Here is an 18,958-nt window from a genome sequence, read left to right as displayed (position 1 = left end):
CCAATAGGCAAAGTAATTTATTGAAGAAATTGCCAAGAGTCTTTCCAGTCTCAAAGCAGTTTGGCCAACTAAAATCTGGTGGTAAAAAGTATTTGTGGAGAGAATCATGACATTTGCTGCTGCAGGGCTTTTTAAATGTCAAAAACATATCTTAGATATATGTGAAGACAGCTCTCATTACACTGAATGCCATTTCACTCAGATCCTCAATACATTGACCAATAACCGAGAAGGCAAGGATCAAGTACCATGACCCCTTCTCCTCTATCAAATCCTTTAACTGTTTGATTGGGGGTGGATTAACCAAGGTTGACCTTCACCTCTATCAAATCCTTTAACTGTTTGATTGGGGGTGGATTAACCAAGGTTGACCTTCACCTCTATCAAATCCTTTAACTGTTCGATTGGGGGTGGATTAACCAAGGTTGACCATCAAATCTTTTTACCTGTTTGATTGGGGGTGGATTAACCAAGGTTGACCTTCACTTCTATCAAATCCTTTAACTGTTCGATTGGGGGTGTATTAACCAAGGTTGACCATCAAATCTTTTTACCTGTTTGATTGGGGGTGGATTAACCAAGGTTGACCTTCACTTCTATCAAATCCTTTAACTGTTCGATTGGAGGTGGATTAACCAAGGTTGACCTGAACATACACATACACAGTTATTTTTTTTAAACAGTGCAGTAAAACTTTATTTTAACATGGTAGTGCTTGCATATACATCTTTAGTGATCTATGAAAGATGGGTAAACAAGTTATATTCATTGGCCACCAACAAAGAATAAGAGACAAATTATAATTATTATAAAAGGCTAAACATGCTCTTTGCGAGACAAGAACTGAGACGACAATAGATTTCACAAACAAAATAAGATCAATAAAAATACAATACTTTCAACTCCTACATTTGAATGCAGTATCTCCCCAATTGTTGCTATTAAAGGATAATTTGCATTCATGCTGGATAGAATGCTTTATGCTCTTGGATATGAGGGTGAAAATATAAACGTTTTCAGAGAACCTGTCAGTATTTTCCCATTGATTATAGCTGCCTGCTATCCTCTGCTTACTAACAGATTTGCTGCAACAATCACACGTATGCTACACATAAGCTAACAGCAACAATAAAATAACTTAGTTTGAGACTCCAAAGCAGGTTAAGGGAAAGATTATTTATACCATGGCCCTAAGGAATCCACCTCTAAAATTATTATTTATTTTAATTTTAAAAAAAAAGAGTCTACTGGAATTGGCTTGTGGCCCTAGGAGAGTGAGAGAAAGCTCAACCTGAGGTTACACTTTCTCACTTTCAGTCCCACTTTCTCACTTCCTGTATGAACTCCACAGCACCAAAGGTCAAAGGTGACAGCCCCAAACACAGATGGGTGGGAAAATAAAATAGAATGTACTGATATGATTGCATTCGCCCACTGATTGTGTTTGTCAGCTGATATTCATGGAAGGTAAGAAATCAAGAAAATAAAAGGCAAAACAAATATAAAAATCACATTTTTAGACTGCAATTCCTCTTTCCCTCTCTGAACAAGTTCTTGCAAACAACACTGTTCAACAGTGAAAAACAACCAGTCTTACCTCCTACCTATACCCTTAATGTGCATATAAGCAAGTTTAGCAAACACATACTCACACAGAGACGAACACACAAACGTGCCCTGTACACCTGGGCAGTACTAGTAGCCATGGAGTATAACAAAAACAAACATGGAATGCAGTTAAAATGGAAATAAGTAGGACATAAAGCTTAATCACTTTCGTTATATACAGCATTTTGTGCTAGATGTTTTCCACAAGGAAAAAAATTAACAGTAACATTTAATGGCACATTTTCATGTGTCCCTGTATGATAGTGTAGCCTGGTCATAGATCTGTCTGTGCTGTCTCACTTATGGCCAATGGCTTGAATATGACCAGAGGATTTGGCAAGACAGCACAAACAGATCAGGGACTAATGATGGTGAGCTTGATGCCGTAAACTAGCACATGGATACAGCTACTGTATACTATTATAGTCAGGATAGAGAGGGTGTATTTAAGCCTGTTTGTGCTGTCTGGTGACAATGACAATGGCAAGACAGCACAACAGATCTGGACTCAGGCTAGGGCTTTGCAAAGGAGTACTGTACTATAAAACATCCCTCCGCCGATCCACACTTGGTCCGTACATTCATTTTACTGGGTCCAGAGCAGAACATTCATTAAGAAACATATTGTTCCCCCAAAGTCTATGCTCCATCAGGGGCCCATCGCCAAAATGGATGCCCTCAGGAGCAGGTGTACCATCCTGGGATTGTCCCGCTAGGCAAGCTGGAGGCTCGAGACTCGTTTTTAGGCCCAGCTCTCAATCTGTGCGCGCTTTGGCAAAAGTAGCCTTCCTCTTTTATACTGTCTTTGACAGCAGTGAAAGATTCAAATGCAGCGTTAACACTTCCCATGGTGTCCCAGTGCATGTTAGGTTTGAATACCGAGGGCATTGCACATGATTATAGCCTCGGTGTTGGTTTGGAAGGGCATCGTCATGGATGGCTCATTGCACAGGTATCAACTTGTGTTCTACAGGGAAGTGAGACAGGGTCTAGGGAACACACAGGAACACCCTGATAGTCAGATTTGATTAGGAGCCGAGTCTACATTCAAGCCAGGATCTTGTCCTCAGAATGTGAAATTAGGGGATTTTTTAAAGTGCAAATGTCACCTCCCGACTCATGGAGGGGAGTCTATGTGCAAAGGTGTGGCGGGGAGAAATGCCCACTGGACTGAACCAAAATAGGCAAGGGATGAGGGGGACATACGTGCTGGTCCACGCACTTGTCTGGTCCCTGACAGTGATAGAGGACTTACTACTCTGATGTCCGACAAACATACAGTATGTGTGTGGAAAAGCTGAGATGCACAATCCTTTCCCATACAGACACTTCCTTATTTTCCTCTACAGACTCTCCCCAGTTTTCAGGAATAGTAGAATGGTCCAGGACTATTGAACTAGAAACATTGGAAAACTTTTTAAATAACTGGAATATCACTGAGCTGACTACTCCCTAACCACCGCTGACCTCCCCTCATCTGGTCCCGTCTGACCCCGGAAAACCCAACAAGCTGTGCAGGTAAGTAGCGTTGGTGGGGGAGGGGACAGGTCAATAGCTGGAATGAGGAAGTCACGCAGTGTCAGTCACAGGGTCACATCCTGTATGAACTCCACAGCACCAAAGGTCAAAGGTGAGCCCCAAACACAGATGGGTGGGAAAATAAAATAGAATGTACTTTAAATATGATTGCATTCGCCCACTGATTGTGTTTGTCAGCTGCTATTCATGAGGGGTAAGAAATCAAGAAAATAAAAGCTTTCCCAGGGTCGTAGCCATGTAGCTGAAGGTCAGGACCGGCCCTTTCCTGAGTTAAATATTGTTTTCAGAGGTATCTACTGGGGCCGGTGGGGGTGGTTAGATCTGAGGAGTGCAGTAGTGATTTTGGGGTGTGAAATAGTAGTTATGGGGGGTGGCATTGTAGTTCTGGGGGGTGGAGTAGTAGTTATGGTGCTGGTCGGGCTGGATGTTTCCATAGGCTAAGAGGAGTGGGGCAGTGGAGGTTTGGGGGCCGTTGGGGAGTTGGGGGAACCCCGTCAGGCTGCCGTTCCTCTGGGTGGAGCCGTACCAGCTGGGGCCCAACTGGGGCGTCGTGGACAAGACACTACTGTAGAAGAGACAAGGTTAACTCAGCATTGTATCACATAGGTGACTGTATGCAGACAATATAGGATGCAATATAAATGACTGTGAACAGGGGATATATACTTAACAAAAATATGAACGCAAAATCAAGTTGTGCGTTCATATAGTAGTAGGACAGTAGTAGGACTGATTACCAACAATGACGAGACAGCCTACAAGGAGGAGGTGAGGACCCTGGCTGAGTTGTGCCAGGAAAATAACCTCTCCCTCAATGTCAACAAAACGAAGGAGCTGATCGTGGACTTCAGGAGACAGCAGACGGAGCCCATCCACATCGATGGGCCGCAGTGGAGAAGGTGAAAAGCTTCAAGTTCCTCGGCGTACACATCACTGACAATCTGAAATGGTCCACTCACACGGACAATGTGGTGAAGAAAGCGCAACAGCGCCTCTTCAACCTCAGGGGGCCGAATAAATTTGTCTTGGCCCCTAAGACCCTCAAACTTTTACAGATGCACAATTGGGCACACGACCTGCCCTCCAGGACACCTACAGCACCCGATGTCACAGGAAGGCCAAAAAGATCACCCGGGACATGGCCTGGTTACCCTGCTATCATCCAGAAGGGCGAGGTCAGTACAGGTGCATCAAAGCTGTGACGAGAGACTGAAAAACTGCTTCTACTCAAATCATCAGACTGTTAAATAGCCATCACTAGCCGGCTTCCACCCGGTTACTCAACACTGCACCTTAGAGGCTACTGTCCTATGTACATAGAACAGTAGTAAATGTAATACTGTTTTACTCATTTCATATATATATATATGTTTCTGAATTGTATTATTTTACTTTTAGATTTGTGTGTATTATGGGATAATACTGCACTGTCAGCGCTACGAACACAAGCATTTAGCTACACCCACAATAACATCTGTTAAATATGTGTATGTGACCAATACAACTTTATTTGTAACGTGTTGGTGTCATGTTTCATGCGCTGGAATAAAAATTCACTGAAATTTACCATACGCACAAAAATCTAATTTCTCTCACATTTTGTGCACAAATGTGTTTACATCCCTGTTAATGAGCATGATATCCTTTGTCAAGATAATCCATCCACCTGACGACTGGTGTGGCATATCAAGAAGCTGATTAAACAGCATGTTCATTACAGAGATGCACCTTGTGCTGGAGATAATAAAAGACCACTCTAAAATGTGCAGTTTTGTCACACAACACAATGCCACAGATGTCTCAAGTTTTGAGGGCTCATGCAATAGGCATGCTGACCGCATGATTGTCCAATTTTGTTTAATTTAGTTTAATTTTCAATTCTGTATCATAAGCCGTCTCCAACGTCATTTTAGAGAACTTGGCAGTACGTCAAACTGGCCTTCTGATTGGCTAGGCCTGGTTCCCCAGTGGGTGGGACAGGCCCGCCCATGGCTGCACCCCTGCCCAGTAATGTGAAATCCATAAATGAGGGTCTAATTTATATATTTAAATTGACTGATTTCCTTATATGAACTGTAACTCAACAAAATCTTTAAACATTATCATTTTGTTCAGTATAAGATGTTATAGGTGACTGAATGGAATGTTACCCACCTCGGTCGATCTGCTCTGGAGTTGATGCTCCTGGACAGGTCGTCATCGCTGTCGTACCTCCGGGGGTTGTCAAAGAAATAGGCCCTGGAACTGAAGCTGTGGCTGTTGATCATTCCTCCTGGTGCCTGGGGAAAAGGACACTCTCACAGTTTAATAAGTACTTTCGGACAAGAAAAACATGCCTTTATATGTACTTACACCATAGTAATAACACTGGAAATATCCTTGTAAGTACATCATATATGGGCCCAAATCGTTTCCTACTCATTTGTGTTTCGAATTAAGTGTAGTTGTAACTTCCACCGGTGATAAATTAATGTTTTCAAACTAGATGAGATAAGCTGATAACTTTAAAATAAAGGCCCCTTAAAAGCTCATGCTGTTTTAAGCTACCCTGTACCGAGGTAGGCAAACATTTGACTAATGTGCATTCAAACGCATATATGATTCATGTGAGCTCCTTGATTGGCTGGTTTACACAAAGTCAATGGCCCTACTTCACTTTTACAACATAAACACAGCGTTGCACTCTGGGATCAGTAGGGATGTAAATTTGAAACGTCTGCACCCAAGGTAAACCCAGGTGAAACGCGGGGTCCGGAACTGACACAACAGTATGTCCAAAGTAAACTGCTGTGTACCGTACTGCCGGTGTTGTGCCGAAAAGCTCCCCCCTGCAAGAATCCCCCCTCTTTCGCGTGAACGCGCACGCACTCAGTTCTTCATTGCTGCGTCTTGCTTGCTAGTTGAGATTTCTGATCAAGTTCGGTTGAATTTCATTTGATTTTTTATGTCTGTTTGATAGTGGGGATGCACTAGTAAAACCTGCAGTTTTCGGTGCGGCTATTTGTTTCAAGTGTATTGAGTTTATAAATAAATCTCTTTGCCAAAATCTGTCATCTCTCCCATGTCTTATTCGACTAGTAGTTGTTCTGAAAAGTTTATTGCTTGCCTACATTTTACTCCTTCTATGTTTAATATAACACTACTACTAACTTCGGTTGCTTATCCTGACGTGAAGTTTGTTCTATAGAAAGTATTTGACTCTAGCCACAAAATTAAGGAAATTATAAAGGGGGGGGGGGGGGGTTTCTTGCCTGCCGAAATCCCCCCCCCCCCTCCTGCTATCATGGGACTGCAAGGCCTGGCACACTTCAGAATAATTTTTGGTGACCTATCATCCCCTCTGATGTGTGCCACAGGAAGTATTAGACTAGAAGAAAGTGGTTATTCCAGCAATAATAAGCAGTTTTCAAAGCCCTCGACTGTTCTCTCTACCCATCCCTCAATCCCCCATCTCATCGTGCTTTTCCCTCTTATGGCTTTTCCTACAACTTTTTAAGTTTAAGAATGTAGGGTGCAGTAGTAATAAAAAAATAATAACAATAATAAATGAAATTGTACTCTGGGTGAAAAGAAAGTTCAAATACAGTGCCTTGCGAAAGTATTCGGCCCCCTTGAACTTTGCGACCTTTTGCCACATTTCAGGCTTCAAACATAAAGATATAAAACTGTATTTTTTTGTGAAGAATCAACAACAAGTGGGACACAATCATGAAGTGGAACGACATTTATTGGATATTTCATACTTTTTTAACAAATCAAAAACTGAAAAATTGGGCGTGCAAAATTATTCAGCCTCTTTACTTTCAGTGCAGCAAACTCTCTCCAGAAGTTCAGTGAGGATCTCTGAATGATCCAATGTTGACCTAAATGACTAATGATGATAAATACAATCCACCTGTGTGTAATCAAGTCTCCGTATAAATGCACCTGCACTGTGATAGTCTCAGAGGTCCGTTAAAAGCGCAGAGAGCATCATGAAGAACAAGGAACACACCAGGCAGCTCCGAGATACTGTTGTGAAGAAGTTTAAAGCCGGATTTGGATACAAAAAGATTTCCCAAGCTTTAAACATCCCAAGGAGCAATGTGCAAGTGATAATATTGAAATGGAAGGAGTATCAGACCACTGCAAATCTACCAAGACCTGGCCGTCCCTCTAAACTTTCAGCTCATACAAGGAGAAGACTGATCAGAGATGCAGCCAAGAGGCCCATGATCACTCTGGATGAACTGCAGAGATCTACAGCTGAGGTGGGAGACTCTGTCCATAGGACAACAATCAGTCGTATATTGCACAAATCTGGCCTTTATGGAAGAGTGGCAAGAAGAAAGCCATTTCTTAAAGATATCCATAAAAAGTGTCGTTTAAAGTTTGCCACAAGCCACCTGGGAGACACACCAAACATGTGGAAGAAGGTGCTCTGGTCAGATGAAACCAAAATTGAACTTTTTGGCAACAATGCAAAACGTTATGTTTGGCGTAAAAGCAAAACAGCTGAACACACCATCCCCACTGTCAAACATGGTGGTGGCAGCATCATGGTTTGGGCCTGCTTTTCTTCAGCAGGGACAGGGAAGATGGTTAAAATTGATGGGAAGATGGATGGAGCCAAATACAGGACCATTCTGGAAGAAAACCTGATGGAGTCTGCAAAAGACCTGAGACTGGGACGGAGATTTGTCTTCCAACAAGACAATGATCCAAAACATAAAGCAAAATCTACAATGGAATGGTTCAAAAATAAACATATCCAGGTGTTAGAATGGCCAAGTCAAAGTCCAGACCTGAATCCAATCGAGAATCTGTGGAAAGAACTGAAAACTGCTGTTCACAAATGCTCTCCATCCAACCTCACTGAGCTCGAGCTGTTTTGCAAGGAGGAATGGGAAAAAATGTCAGTCTCTCGATGTGCAAAACTGATAGAGACATACCCCAAGCGACTTACAGCTGTAATCGCAGCAAAAGGTGGCGCTACAAAGTATTAACTTAAGGGGGCTGAATAATTTTGCACGCCCAATTTTTCCGTTTTTGATTTGTTAAAAAAGTTTGAAATATCCAATAAATGTCGTTCCACTTCATGATTGTGTCCCACTTGTTGTTGATTCTTCACAAAAAATACAGTTTTATATCTATATGTTTGAAGCCTGAAATGTGGCAAAAGGTCGCAAAGTTCAAGGGGGCCGAATACTTTCGCAAGGCACTGTATATAAGTCAACATGAGTGCATATCCATAATCACTGTAAACTGTTATAATAGACAAAAAGAAGAAAAACATAAATGTATAATAATAATAATAATAATAATAATATAATAAACATAACTTTGACTGAATGTGCCTCCATGAAGAATCCCCTCCCCAATAGGTCCCTTCACCCTCAATGGAACACCCCCAGCACCACCATCCCCATCAACCTCCCCCCACCCTCCAACCACAAAAATGATAATAATAATAGAAATTAAAATAAATATATACCAAGATATATCTACACATACTCACACATGTACAGTACATAAACATATTCAAGGGACACAACTTAACTCTCATCTCTTTTCCTACATCAGATATGCAGGTGACATTTCCACCTGGATGACAGCACATAATCAGCAAGAAGGAGATGCTCTTCATCCGAGGGAATGCCTGCCCATTCTCAGATGTTAGATAATCCAAGAAGATCACGTCATTTACATTCCGGCCCTTGTCCGCTCCAAATTTGACTACTTCAACTCACACCCTGCTGGAATCCCTGCATTCTTGGATTCTTGGATTATTAATCTCTATATTGTAATCAATAAAGTATTTCAAAATGCTGTACTTTTATTAACATATGTTCAGGGCCTCCCGGGTGGCGCAGTGGTTAAGGGCGCTGTACTGCAGCGCCAGCTGTGCCATCAGAGTCCCTGGGTGCGCGCCCAGGCTCTGTCGTAACCGGCCCCGACCGGGAGGTCCGTGGGGCGACACACAATTGGCCTAGCGTTGTCCGGGTTAGGGAGGGCTTGGTCGGTAGGGATGTCCTTGTCTCATCGCGCACCAGCGACTCCTGTGGCGGGCCGGGCGCAGTGCGCGCTAACCAAGGTTGCTGGGTGCACTGTGTAGCCTCCGACACATTGGTGCGGCTGGCTTCCGGTTGGATGTGCGCTGTGTTAAGAAGCAGTGCGGCTGGTTGGGTTGTGTATCGGAGGACGCATGACATTCAACCTTCGTCTCTCCCGAGCCCGTACGGGAGTTGTAGCGATGAGACAAGATAGTAGTAGCTACTACAACAATTGGATACCACGAAATTGGGGAGAAAAAGGGGTAAAAATTCAACAACAAAAAAATAAATAAAAAAATAATAAATAACACATATGTTCAGATCATTCCTGAGACAAAAGCAGTGTAATATCTCCAGATGGACGTGTGGTACCCTTCCTCACCCATGCCAACAAGATGTTACTTCTTGTGGGGTCTTTGCCTTGAAAGTAAGTATGAGAGTATAAGTAATGTACAATTAACCTACTAAAAGTATACTGACGAAAAGGCAAAACAGAACTGTCAAATTATATTATAGCTGTGTCGTTGTATACTCGCGAATTTGAATCTTAAGTGTAACATAATTTTGTTGGGGAAAACTGAAATGCACATCAATTTTTTTAACCCAATTTGCTAAACGTGCGCAGGAGGAGTCAATTGTCTTTTCAAATACGGACAAAGATGTTAACATCATGTGAGAAGAAATAGCAGTCACTCTCCTCCAAAACACTGGTATGGTCAATTTCTTATTAAATATAATTGAAGATTTTAAAAAAACATTTATATGATGACCTGAGCCGACTGTGCCACTTCTGTGGAAGGTGGACAATAATGAGGAAGACACTAACTGGGTAATTGCTTGTTCACTTCTAAAAAGGCATATTTTTAGGAGTACAAATTTGAAAAACAGTAATATTTCTAGCGGTAGTATCATTCGCTTTGTCTGATAATGAAATAATTATAATTCAAGAAAATGTATTTAATGTTTTAAATATTTTAACATTTTTCCTCATAAATTTCAGATTGGTTGTGACCGCCGCCCACGATGGTTCCACCAGTCCTGTATGAAAACCATCCCATTATTGGAGGATTATGTCTGTCAGGACTAGGTTAGGCTCGAGTTCCAGGCGACAGCATCACCTGGAAAACTTTCCATAAAAAGTGGACTAAATGTTCAGTCAAGCTGTTGCAGCTTTCCAATATTTGTTTATGCTATTTGTCTTTTTATATTTGATTTGTCATTTTATATCTTATTGCGCAAAGATCGAAAATTATATTTCTTATTTAATGTTTGTTAACAAATTTAACTTAGTGATGTTTTTGTGTCATTTGTGTGATAATATTTGTGTATCATCATTATTTTCTTAAACATTACAACATTTTATTAAAATAAATGTTTATGTTTCTTTATACTCTAATTTTGCATTCTGTGGCACAGACTACTGGTCAACATGAGCGACCAAAATTATTCTGAAGTGTGCCATGCCTTGCAGTCCAAAGATAGATAAGGGGAAGAATTTCGGCAGGCAAAAAAATGGCCAAGCCAAACCCCCCCCTTCTAATGTCCTTACATTTGTGGCTAGAGTCAAATACTTTGTGGCACACATCAGAGTCAAATAATTTCTTTAGAACAAAAATGAATAATTAATGTATGTGTGTTATATTAAACATAGAGGAGGGAGTAAAATGTAGGCAAGCAATAAACATTTCAGAACAACTACTAGTCGAATAAGACATGGGAGAGATGACACATTTTGGCAAAGATATTTATTTATAGACTAATACACTGCAGACATTACTAGTGCCTCCCCCGCGATCAAACCGGCATAAAAAATCAAATGAAACGCAGCCTAACGTGAGGGGGGGTGGTTTCAGGGAGAATTGTGTCAGGGGGGAGCTTTGACACAACACCTGCTAGACTCGACACAAAGTTACATTTCACAGACTACCGACTGACCCAAAACAACAAGTAGTCTGGAACACTTTAATTCGGAATGACAGACAAAAAAGTAGTAACGTTAAGTGGACATCTGTAGCCTGTATTTTGAGCAGGGTGCCAGGTCCTACGACCAGAATACCACAACAATATTGAAAGAAAGAATGGCCTGACATAATAGAAACACCCAACCTGACCTATGCCAATGCACAAATGTCCCTGACTGAACACCAACTTGACCCATCGACTGTAAAAGAACTTCAGAAGAAAGCAGTTGCGCCCAGACAAAGAGGACGACCTGAGGTAGTTTAACTGCTTGCTAGCTAAGCTAGCTCGATGCATGTTGCTGTTATGTTAACTAGCTAGTTAACATATCTTGTGTTCCTAACCAGTTTGCTTAAGATGCTCCTTTTGCAGACAACAATATTATTAAAACACGAACCATGAAGTGGGTGTTTTTGCTTTATCCAACCCAGTACCTGAATGTGGATTGTGCCTGGCTTTATGATTGTGCTCTCTTACAACACACAGCTTAGCTAGATACAAATCAAACCAAAAAAATGAAGAAAGCAGACACTGTTCAAAACCATATTTTCTTTATTTTTTCCACAAATGTTGAGTAATGACCAAGAACCGCGAGAGAATGATTAGGTAACTAGCTAGGTACTCTGAAAATAACAGGCTTACATTATGAATAACTAGGCTATTCTAGTTACAATATGGTGACTTACCCCATTTTAGAGTAGTTCATGAGCGAAGAGAGGCGGTCATAATAGTGCCGTAAAGAAAAACTGTTTAGGGCAGGGATGTGCAGCCCCCATTTTGAAGTCTAGGTCTCAACTTACTGTTGCAAGTAAGAAGAGTGCATTAGCAGTTTCTCTTGTTATATCAGTCATTGATATTCAGTCAATTAACCCATGTCAGCTAACATGTTTTACATTGTTAAGTTAGTTTAGCGGACAGCTATCTAAATTTGTTATCATGGTTGAATTACTATCCGGGTGGCCCCCATTGACTTTGTTAGTCAGATATTATATTAAAAACTGCAAACATTTCTCTCCAGCCTATGGCCAAATTTGTAGAATTGCATGAAATGTAAAACAGCAAATATTCCTCTCCGCCCCAAGGCAAAATAAGAAGAACTGCAAAGACTTGACTTTAAAACTTTTTTTTAAATGTATCTCCGCTGTCAAGCGGGGGGCCACTTAAATGTTTTTCTACGCATTCATGAAGTCATGCTATCACATTTAAAAAAAAAACAGACTGGACAATGTGATGTGCAGGTCTCAGGTTTGATTCCAGTTTGGAGCAAGGATGAGATTGTCTATTTCACATGCATTCATTCTTACCAAAGTCGTTAAAAAGGGAAATAGGAAAAGCACCAAGCCTCGTAGGCCTAATAACTTACCTCTATAATAACACATTGTGGTGTAGGTCATTTGTGTGCACATGCATCTGCGTGTATTATATTAATGACCTAGTGTTATTGAGTCTGAGAGAAGCAAGAATAATATATCTCTGTCTCTTTCAGGCTCCTCCTGGGTCTGTGCAGACTGCGAGGGAGGCGCTGGCAAAGCAGAACATTTGCCTTGTGACACCTAATTTTCTGCACCCCAGTGGGAAAAAATGGGCATACCAAAGTTGGTAGAGTCGGTTGCCATTGCAAGGGTACGCAATCATGTCAAGAGGTTATTGGTGCAGGGTTAAGCTGTGGCATATACTTGGAAGGAAAGTTCCACTCACTTACTGGAAGCACATCAATAACATATTTCAACTGTGTGCTCTGCTAATACTATTCTGGCCTCCTCTTGTAGACTGAAGGTGTGGTGTGCATGATTTTACATCAATCAGTAGTACAGTGTGTGGCATGTCTGGATATACCACTACCCAAGGTAGCTATAACCAAACACAATGATTTCACATCACTACGGTCTCCCATACATAAAACAGAATCTTGTTTAACAATGTTTTGCTGCAAACAGTTTAATTCATCATTGTTGTTGGAGAGACAGTAACCTGGTGGTGGATGAGGAGATCAAAACCTTCCATAACAACCCGCAGGATCTCCCCGGCTTTCATAGGGCAGGTCACAAATAATACATGCGTTTATTCTGCTCAGACATCTTTTAATGGGTTAACTGTTTTTAATCTGTACTGTGATATTTCTTGTGGAGATGTAACATTTGGATATTGACGGAAACATTCGTTACACTATATACATTTATAAATATATGAATTGTTATAGATAATATAATAAATAGAAAATACATAAACAATTTACAATACTTGTTTGGTTCTCATTTCATTTTGGACCAAGAGTGGACTTCCTAAGTACTTGGACAGTAAACTAATTCTAATCATCACTGCTGAATGCATTCAGGTTGGCATTTTGCCTAAAATTGTGCTCACTGGAAATTTAACAGTTTCTCTTTCAGTTTTCCCCAAAAGATGGGATAAAACATCACCCTGACCACTAGCATATCCTCTACAGAATTTGTGAACACTTCAAACTCACACCACCTTCTCTGGGTTACTGCTATCTGCATCTGTACTTGATAGTAGAAGGATGTGTAGAGTGGTTTTGTTTCAAGCAAACAATGGTATCGACTTCATGCAGAGGAAATGACTGCTTACTGCCATTGACCTGAACTGCCTGCACTGGGGACCAGTGATGCCAATTTAGCAATTTTGTTGCTAGATTTAGCAACTTTTTTTTTCAAACAGCAACAAATTTAGCTACTTTTAAAAATGTATTTCGAACTTTTAGCAACTTTTGAATAGTGACTTAAACGCTAAAATGCACGCATTTTCCCCTCTAAATGACACAAAACTTCTCTGTCATACACTGAGTCCCAAAACACGTGTCTGGCTGCAAAAGTGCATAGTGAGTGACGTCAGCAGCAGGCGCTCAGCTCGTGCACAGGCAGCAGCAGGCCAGCAGCAATTTCAGCAAATTGCAAATCATTGTTGGCTGACTGCAGCAGTAGTACGGATTCGACGAGCCAAACCCAATGAATATAGTTGGTCAAGAACATTTGATCTTGAACAGAACTTACAACATCAATCAACATGTCTCAATCAAAATTGTACAGCCAGAAGTACAGAAAAGAGTGGGAGTCTGTACCTGAACAAAAGTCAAATCATATTTTTTCCCGGGATGGCCAGTCAATTTGAGTTATTGTACGTTATTATACGTGATTGTGTATTCTACGCAGTTTTACGTTATCACGCAATGACATCACAACGGAATTTAGCAACAAATCAACCTGCCTCTAGCAACTTACCCAGAAAATTAGTTGGCAACACTGCTGGGGACTCTGCAGGACTGGCTGCTAGATCAACAAACAAGCCGCATTCATAGTACACCCTTATTACAGCTCCTTCCTCTTGTTTCTGTCTAACATACTTCTCTACTGTCTCATGCTCCACTCCATACTTGATTGCTGGCACACTCTTTAACCGGGATGTCCTGATGTAAATGATGCTCCTGATTAACCCTTCTTAACTCTTCTCCTTTCCTGCACATCTCTTGGCTAAGCTTGTTGATATACTTCCTTTCTTGTTCTGAAACCAAAGCCTGTTTCTTGCCTGGCCAATGACGTCGTTTTGAATCTGCTCCTTTTGAACCCCATTTTTTTTTTAAGGACACCAAATGTCCATAGTACATAAAGGTGTGGCTTGCATGATCTACTACACAGCTCTACTGTGTCCCTAACTAAATTCCCAACCTGCCCCAATTTCAAATCATGGCCACCTAATTATCCCTCACATCCTTAATTGGCAAATATCTCACCTCATCTCTCCACCTGATAGTTGATGTGTGGTGAGCATTCTGGCCCAAAATGGTTGCCATGCAATGCCCAGGTGGGTGGCACACATTGGTAGTGTCCCGTGAGAGCTCCTGATCGACATGTGTACATATGGTGCATCGAGTTGGTTGGTAATAAACAATGATTCATTTAAGATTTCCACGACAATCCCTTTAAATAAATTACATCTTAAACTTCACCAGGAAGCAATTTGATGGGACAGGGTGAGATAGTGGTCTTACATAGAGTAGTCCGGTGTCATGGTGTTTTGTCTTAAAGATCCTCAAGGCCTCTGCTGTTTTGGTCATGTTAGGCCTTGGTCATTTACAGGCTTTGTACTGGCTGTACGCCTCCAATGCCATTTTCATGATCACTGTATGTCTTTCTCCTAAAATAATGGAAATTAAAAGAGGACATTCTGACAATATTTTTGTATGATTAGCCTATATGTAGGATTTGAGTCGGCCCAATCAATATAACCATATTTACTGTTTAGGAAAATCACTTGACACAGGTCAGGAGACTTACCTATTCTTACAGGTCTATGGCAGCAATTGCAGCTTGGGGGTGCTGTGTTGATGTCAGTGCTAATTCTATCCAGAAGACCAAACAGAAGTCTAGCCACATGATTGCATTTCTCACCTGGCCCAGCCACACAGGTACAGGGGGCCCTTGCCACTGGCCCTGTATTATGGATGACCAGTCCAGTTTGGTAGTTTTTTTTTCTTTAAACGAGGCAAGGACTTTGCCCTGACATGAGTAGCATCCTGCACCTTGTTGAGTTCCACATCACTCACATGGCCTGAGCTAAATACATTGTACCCTTCGAGAGGCTTCTCCACCACAGGTAAAAACATTAACTCCTTCCCTCCCTGATTCCTATTGTTCTCTTTGTGAGGAAGTCCACTATTGAGCTGTAGGAGAATTTGTCTGGGATGTTCAACGTATTATCCCCCCCAATTCTCTGCCTTTGGAGGGGGTACACTGTCCTCACTCGGAAATACCAGATACAGAATACTTAGCTAGGTTATTTGCTATGGCTTGTGCTTAAGTGTATAACATTGGACCTGGGTATAACACAGAATTACATAATGTTCAATTTGCTAAATTGTGTTGGACAAATGGTAGGTAGAGTGAGAAGAATCGTTCATTGGTAATGTTAGCTGGCAACAGTGAACTCAGCTAGATAATGTTAGCTAGCTACGCTACCAGCATAATCAACTAGCTAACCTTGTTACTAAACGTTTATTAGACTTGCTTTTCGACAACAAAATCCCACTACATTGCAACTTATGAGACACTTGTCATCATTATCTTCTATAACTGCTGTTGAAAGGGTGGCTCCTTTCAAGTGTTTTTCTCAAAGTCAGCGCAGACATGTCAGCTACCTATTGAATTGCACTGTTCACCTTTTGAATTTGACGGAATTTACTCCCCTATCAATCCTAGAGTGCAATGCGCTGTTTACATTATGACGTAAAAGTGAAATAAGGCTATTGTCTTACTAGGTTCTGATTGGGCCTCTGTACCCTGAAGAAGACCACAACCAGACTGGTGGGCAGCAGCTCCCAGAAAAAGAGGATGATCCCAAAGATGATGTAGGCCTCTCCTCTGATCTTCTCGACGTCTGCCTGGAAGCACAACACACATCGATCAAGCATTCAGAGAAATTAAACAGACAAACACACACACCAGAAAGATTAAAGACACACAGGCAACACAACCCGAAAGAGGCAGATGTTGGGGGACAACAAGACAACGACACTGACAGAGATTGACAGCATGTGTACAGAGGGATTTCCATGATGACAGGAGATTTACACAGACACAATGAGTAATTAGAGCATGGATAAAGACATGCAGACAAGTATGTCGACTGAGAACTAAATATACCTTAAGATTATCCCTCAGATAATCACAAATACACACATTTACGCAATGTTGTATACTACAGCCTACTACTTGTAATTATATGATAAATTCAATCGAACCAAGACGGATAGATTAGACAGGAGACAGAGAAACAGAAATAAAGACACACGAGTGTGTGTGCTTATATGTGTCCGACAGACACATTTAAACTACATTTAAAGCAATAAACCAAGACAGACAGACACCACACACACACACACACGCGCCCCAGATGGCCTATGGGAAAAAGGGAAACCTCCAGTACAGGGCCGTCTATTTCAGGGGTTGAGCTCAGATCTAGGTCACTAGCACCAGGCAGCCCTTGGCTGTGCTCCCCCTCCTTGCCTTGCCTGACTGAGTTATTTATAGACAAACAAAGACCTTTCCCCCATAGAGCCCATATCCTCCCAAATCCCCTCAAATGGATTGTTGCTGCAGCAGCCACAGAGCTCTCAGCCACTCAGCAAACAAAACTGGATAGGATGGCTCTGTCATCAAAGCATCCTTGGACTGAGTGAAATCAAGCCAAGTGTCAACTTAGAAGGGAGACTGGAGAACAGTTGTAAAAATGGGTTGTATATATATATATATATATATATATATATATATATATACACAGATTCACAGAGGGACCCATATACACATACTGTACATACAGTGCCTTGACTTGACTTGTTCCACACGTTGTTGTGTTACAGCCTGAATTTAGAATGGATTCAATTGAGATTGTGTCACTGCCAACACACAATACCGCATAATGTCCAAAAGTAGAATTATGTTTTTAGAAATGTTTACAAATTTATTAAAAATGAAAAGCTGAAATGTCTTGAGTCGATAAGTATTCAACCCCGTTGTTATGGCAAACCTAAAAAAAAGTTCAGGAGTAAAAATGTGCTTAACAAGTCACATAATAAGTTGCATGGACTCACTCTGTGTGCAATAATAGTGCTTGATTTTTGAATTACTACCTCATCTCTGTACCGCACACATACAGAGTCGGTCCCTCAGTCGAGCAGGGAATTTCAAAAACAGATTCAACCACAAAGACCAGAGAGGTTTTCCAATGCCTCGCAAAAAAGGGCACCTATTGGTAGATGAGTAAATGAAATCTGACAGTAAATATCCCTTTGAGCATGGTAAAGTTATTAATTACACTTCGGTTATTGCATCAATACACCAAGTCACTACAAAGATACAGGTGTCCTTCCTAACTCAGTTGCCGGAGACAAAGGAAACCACTCAGGGATTTCACCATGAGGCCAACAGTGACATTAAAATAGTTATAGTTTAATGGCTGTGATAGGAGAAAACTGAGGATGGATCAACAACATGGTAGTTACTCCACAAAACTAACCTAAATGACAGATTGAAAAGAAGGAAGCCTGTACAGAGTAAAAATATTCCAAAATATACATCCTGTTTGCAATAAGGCACTAAAGTAAAACTGCAAAACATTTGGCAAAGAAATTAACGTTATGTTCTGAATACAAAGCGTTATGTTTGGTGCAAATCCAACACAACACATCACTGAGTGCCACTCTTCATATTATCAAGCATGGTGGTGGCTGCATCATGTTATGTGTATGCTTGTCATCGGCAAGGACTATTTTAGGATAAAAATAAATGGAATAGAGCCAAGCACAACAGCACATCAAAATCCTAGAAGAACGCTGGTTCAGTCTGCTTTCCAACAGACACTGAGCAGCAAATTCACCCTTCAGCAGGACAGGCCAAATATACACTGGATTTGCTTGCCAAGATGACACCGAATGAAGTGGCTTTAGTTACAGTTTTGACTTAAATCAGCTTGAAGATCTATGGTAAGACTTGAAAATGGCTGTCTAGTCATGAAAATGGCTGTCTAGTCATGAAAATGGCTGTCTGTCAACCAACTTGACAGAGCTTGATGAATTTTAAAAAGAATAATGTGCAAATATAGTACAATCCAGGTGTTCAAAGTTCTTAGACACTTACCCAGAAAGAGTCACTGCTAAAGGTGCTAGGTGTGAATACGTATTTAATTTTCAATAAATTGTGCAAAAATTTCTAAAAAATATGTTGTTTTCACTGTCATTATGGGGTATTCTGTGTAGATGGGTGAGAAATCTATTGAATCCAATTTGAATTCAGGCTTAAACCAAATGT

General features: G+C 41.0%; 1 protein-coding gene across 3 annotated transcripts in view; it reads right to left on the bottom strand.

The window, feature by feature from the left end:
• Window positions 1-669: 669 nt before the first annotated feature.
• Window positions 670-18,958, bottom strand: part of LOC110505224 (G protein-coupled receptor 137Ba) — a 60,791-nt gene continuing 42,502 nt past the window's right edge. Inside the window, exons 5-7 of one of the 3 annotated variants that reach the window (XM_021584313.2) lie at window positions 16,408-16,533; window positions 5,302-5,426; window positions 670-3,709 (exon numbers count right to left, since the gene is read on the bottom strand). In XM_021584313.2, the coding sequence (XP_021439988.2) occupies window positions 3,463-3,709; window positions 5,302-5,426; window positions 16,408-16,533 (498 nt within the window). In that variant the 3' untranslated portion in view covers window positions 670-3,462. Of the gene's footprint in view, window positions 3,713-5,301; window positions 5,427-16,407; window positions 16,534-18,958 lie in introns of all 3 variants that reach the window. The other 2 variants (XM_021584314.2, XM_021584312.2) reach the window with 2 other exon arrangements.

The sequence above is a fragment of the Oncorhynchus mykiss genome, chromosome 25 (genome assembly GCF_013265735.2).
Source record: "Oncorhynchus mykiss isolate Arlee chromosome 25, USDA_OmykA_1.1, whole genome shotgun sequence".
In the NCBI taxonomy this organism is placed as follows: Eukaryota; Metazoa; Chordata; class Actinopteri; order Salmoniformes; family Salmonidae; genus Oncorhynchus; species Oncorhynchus mykiss.
The sequence above is the reverse complement of the archived record's forward strand: the minus strand, read 5'-3'. Positions and strand labels throughout refer to the sequence as shown.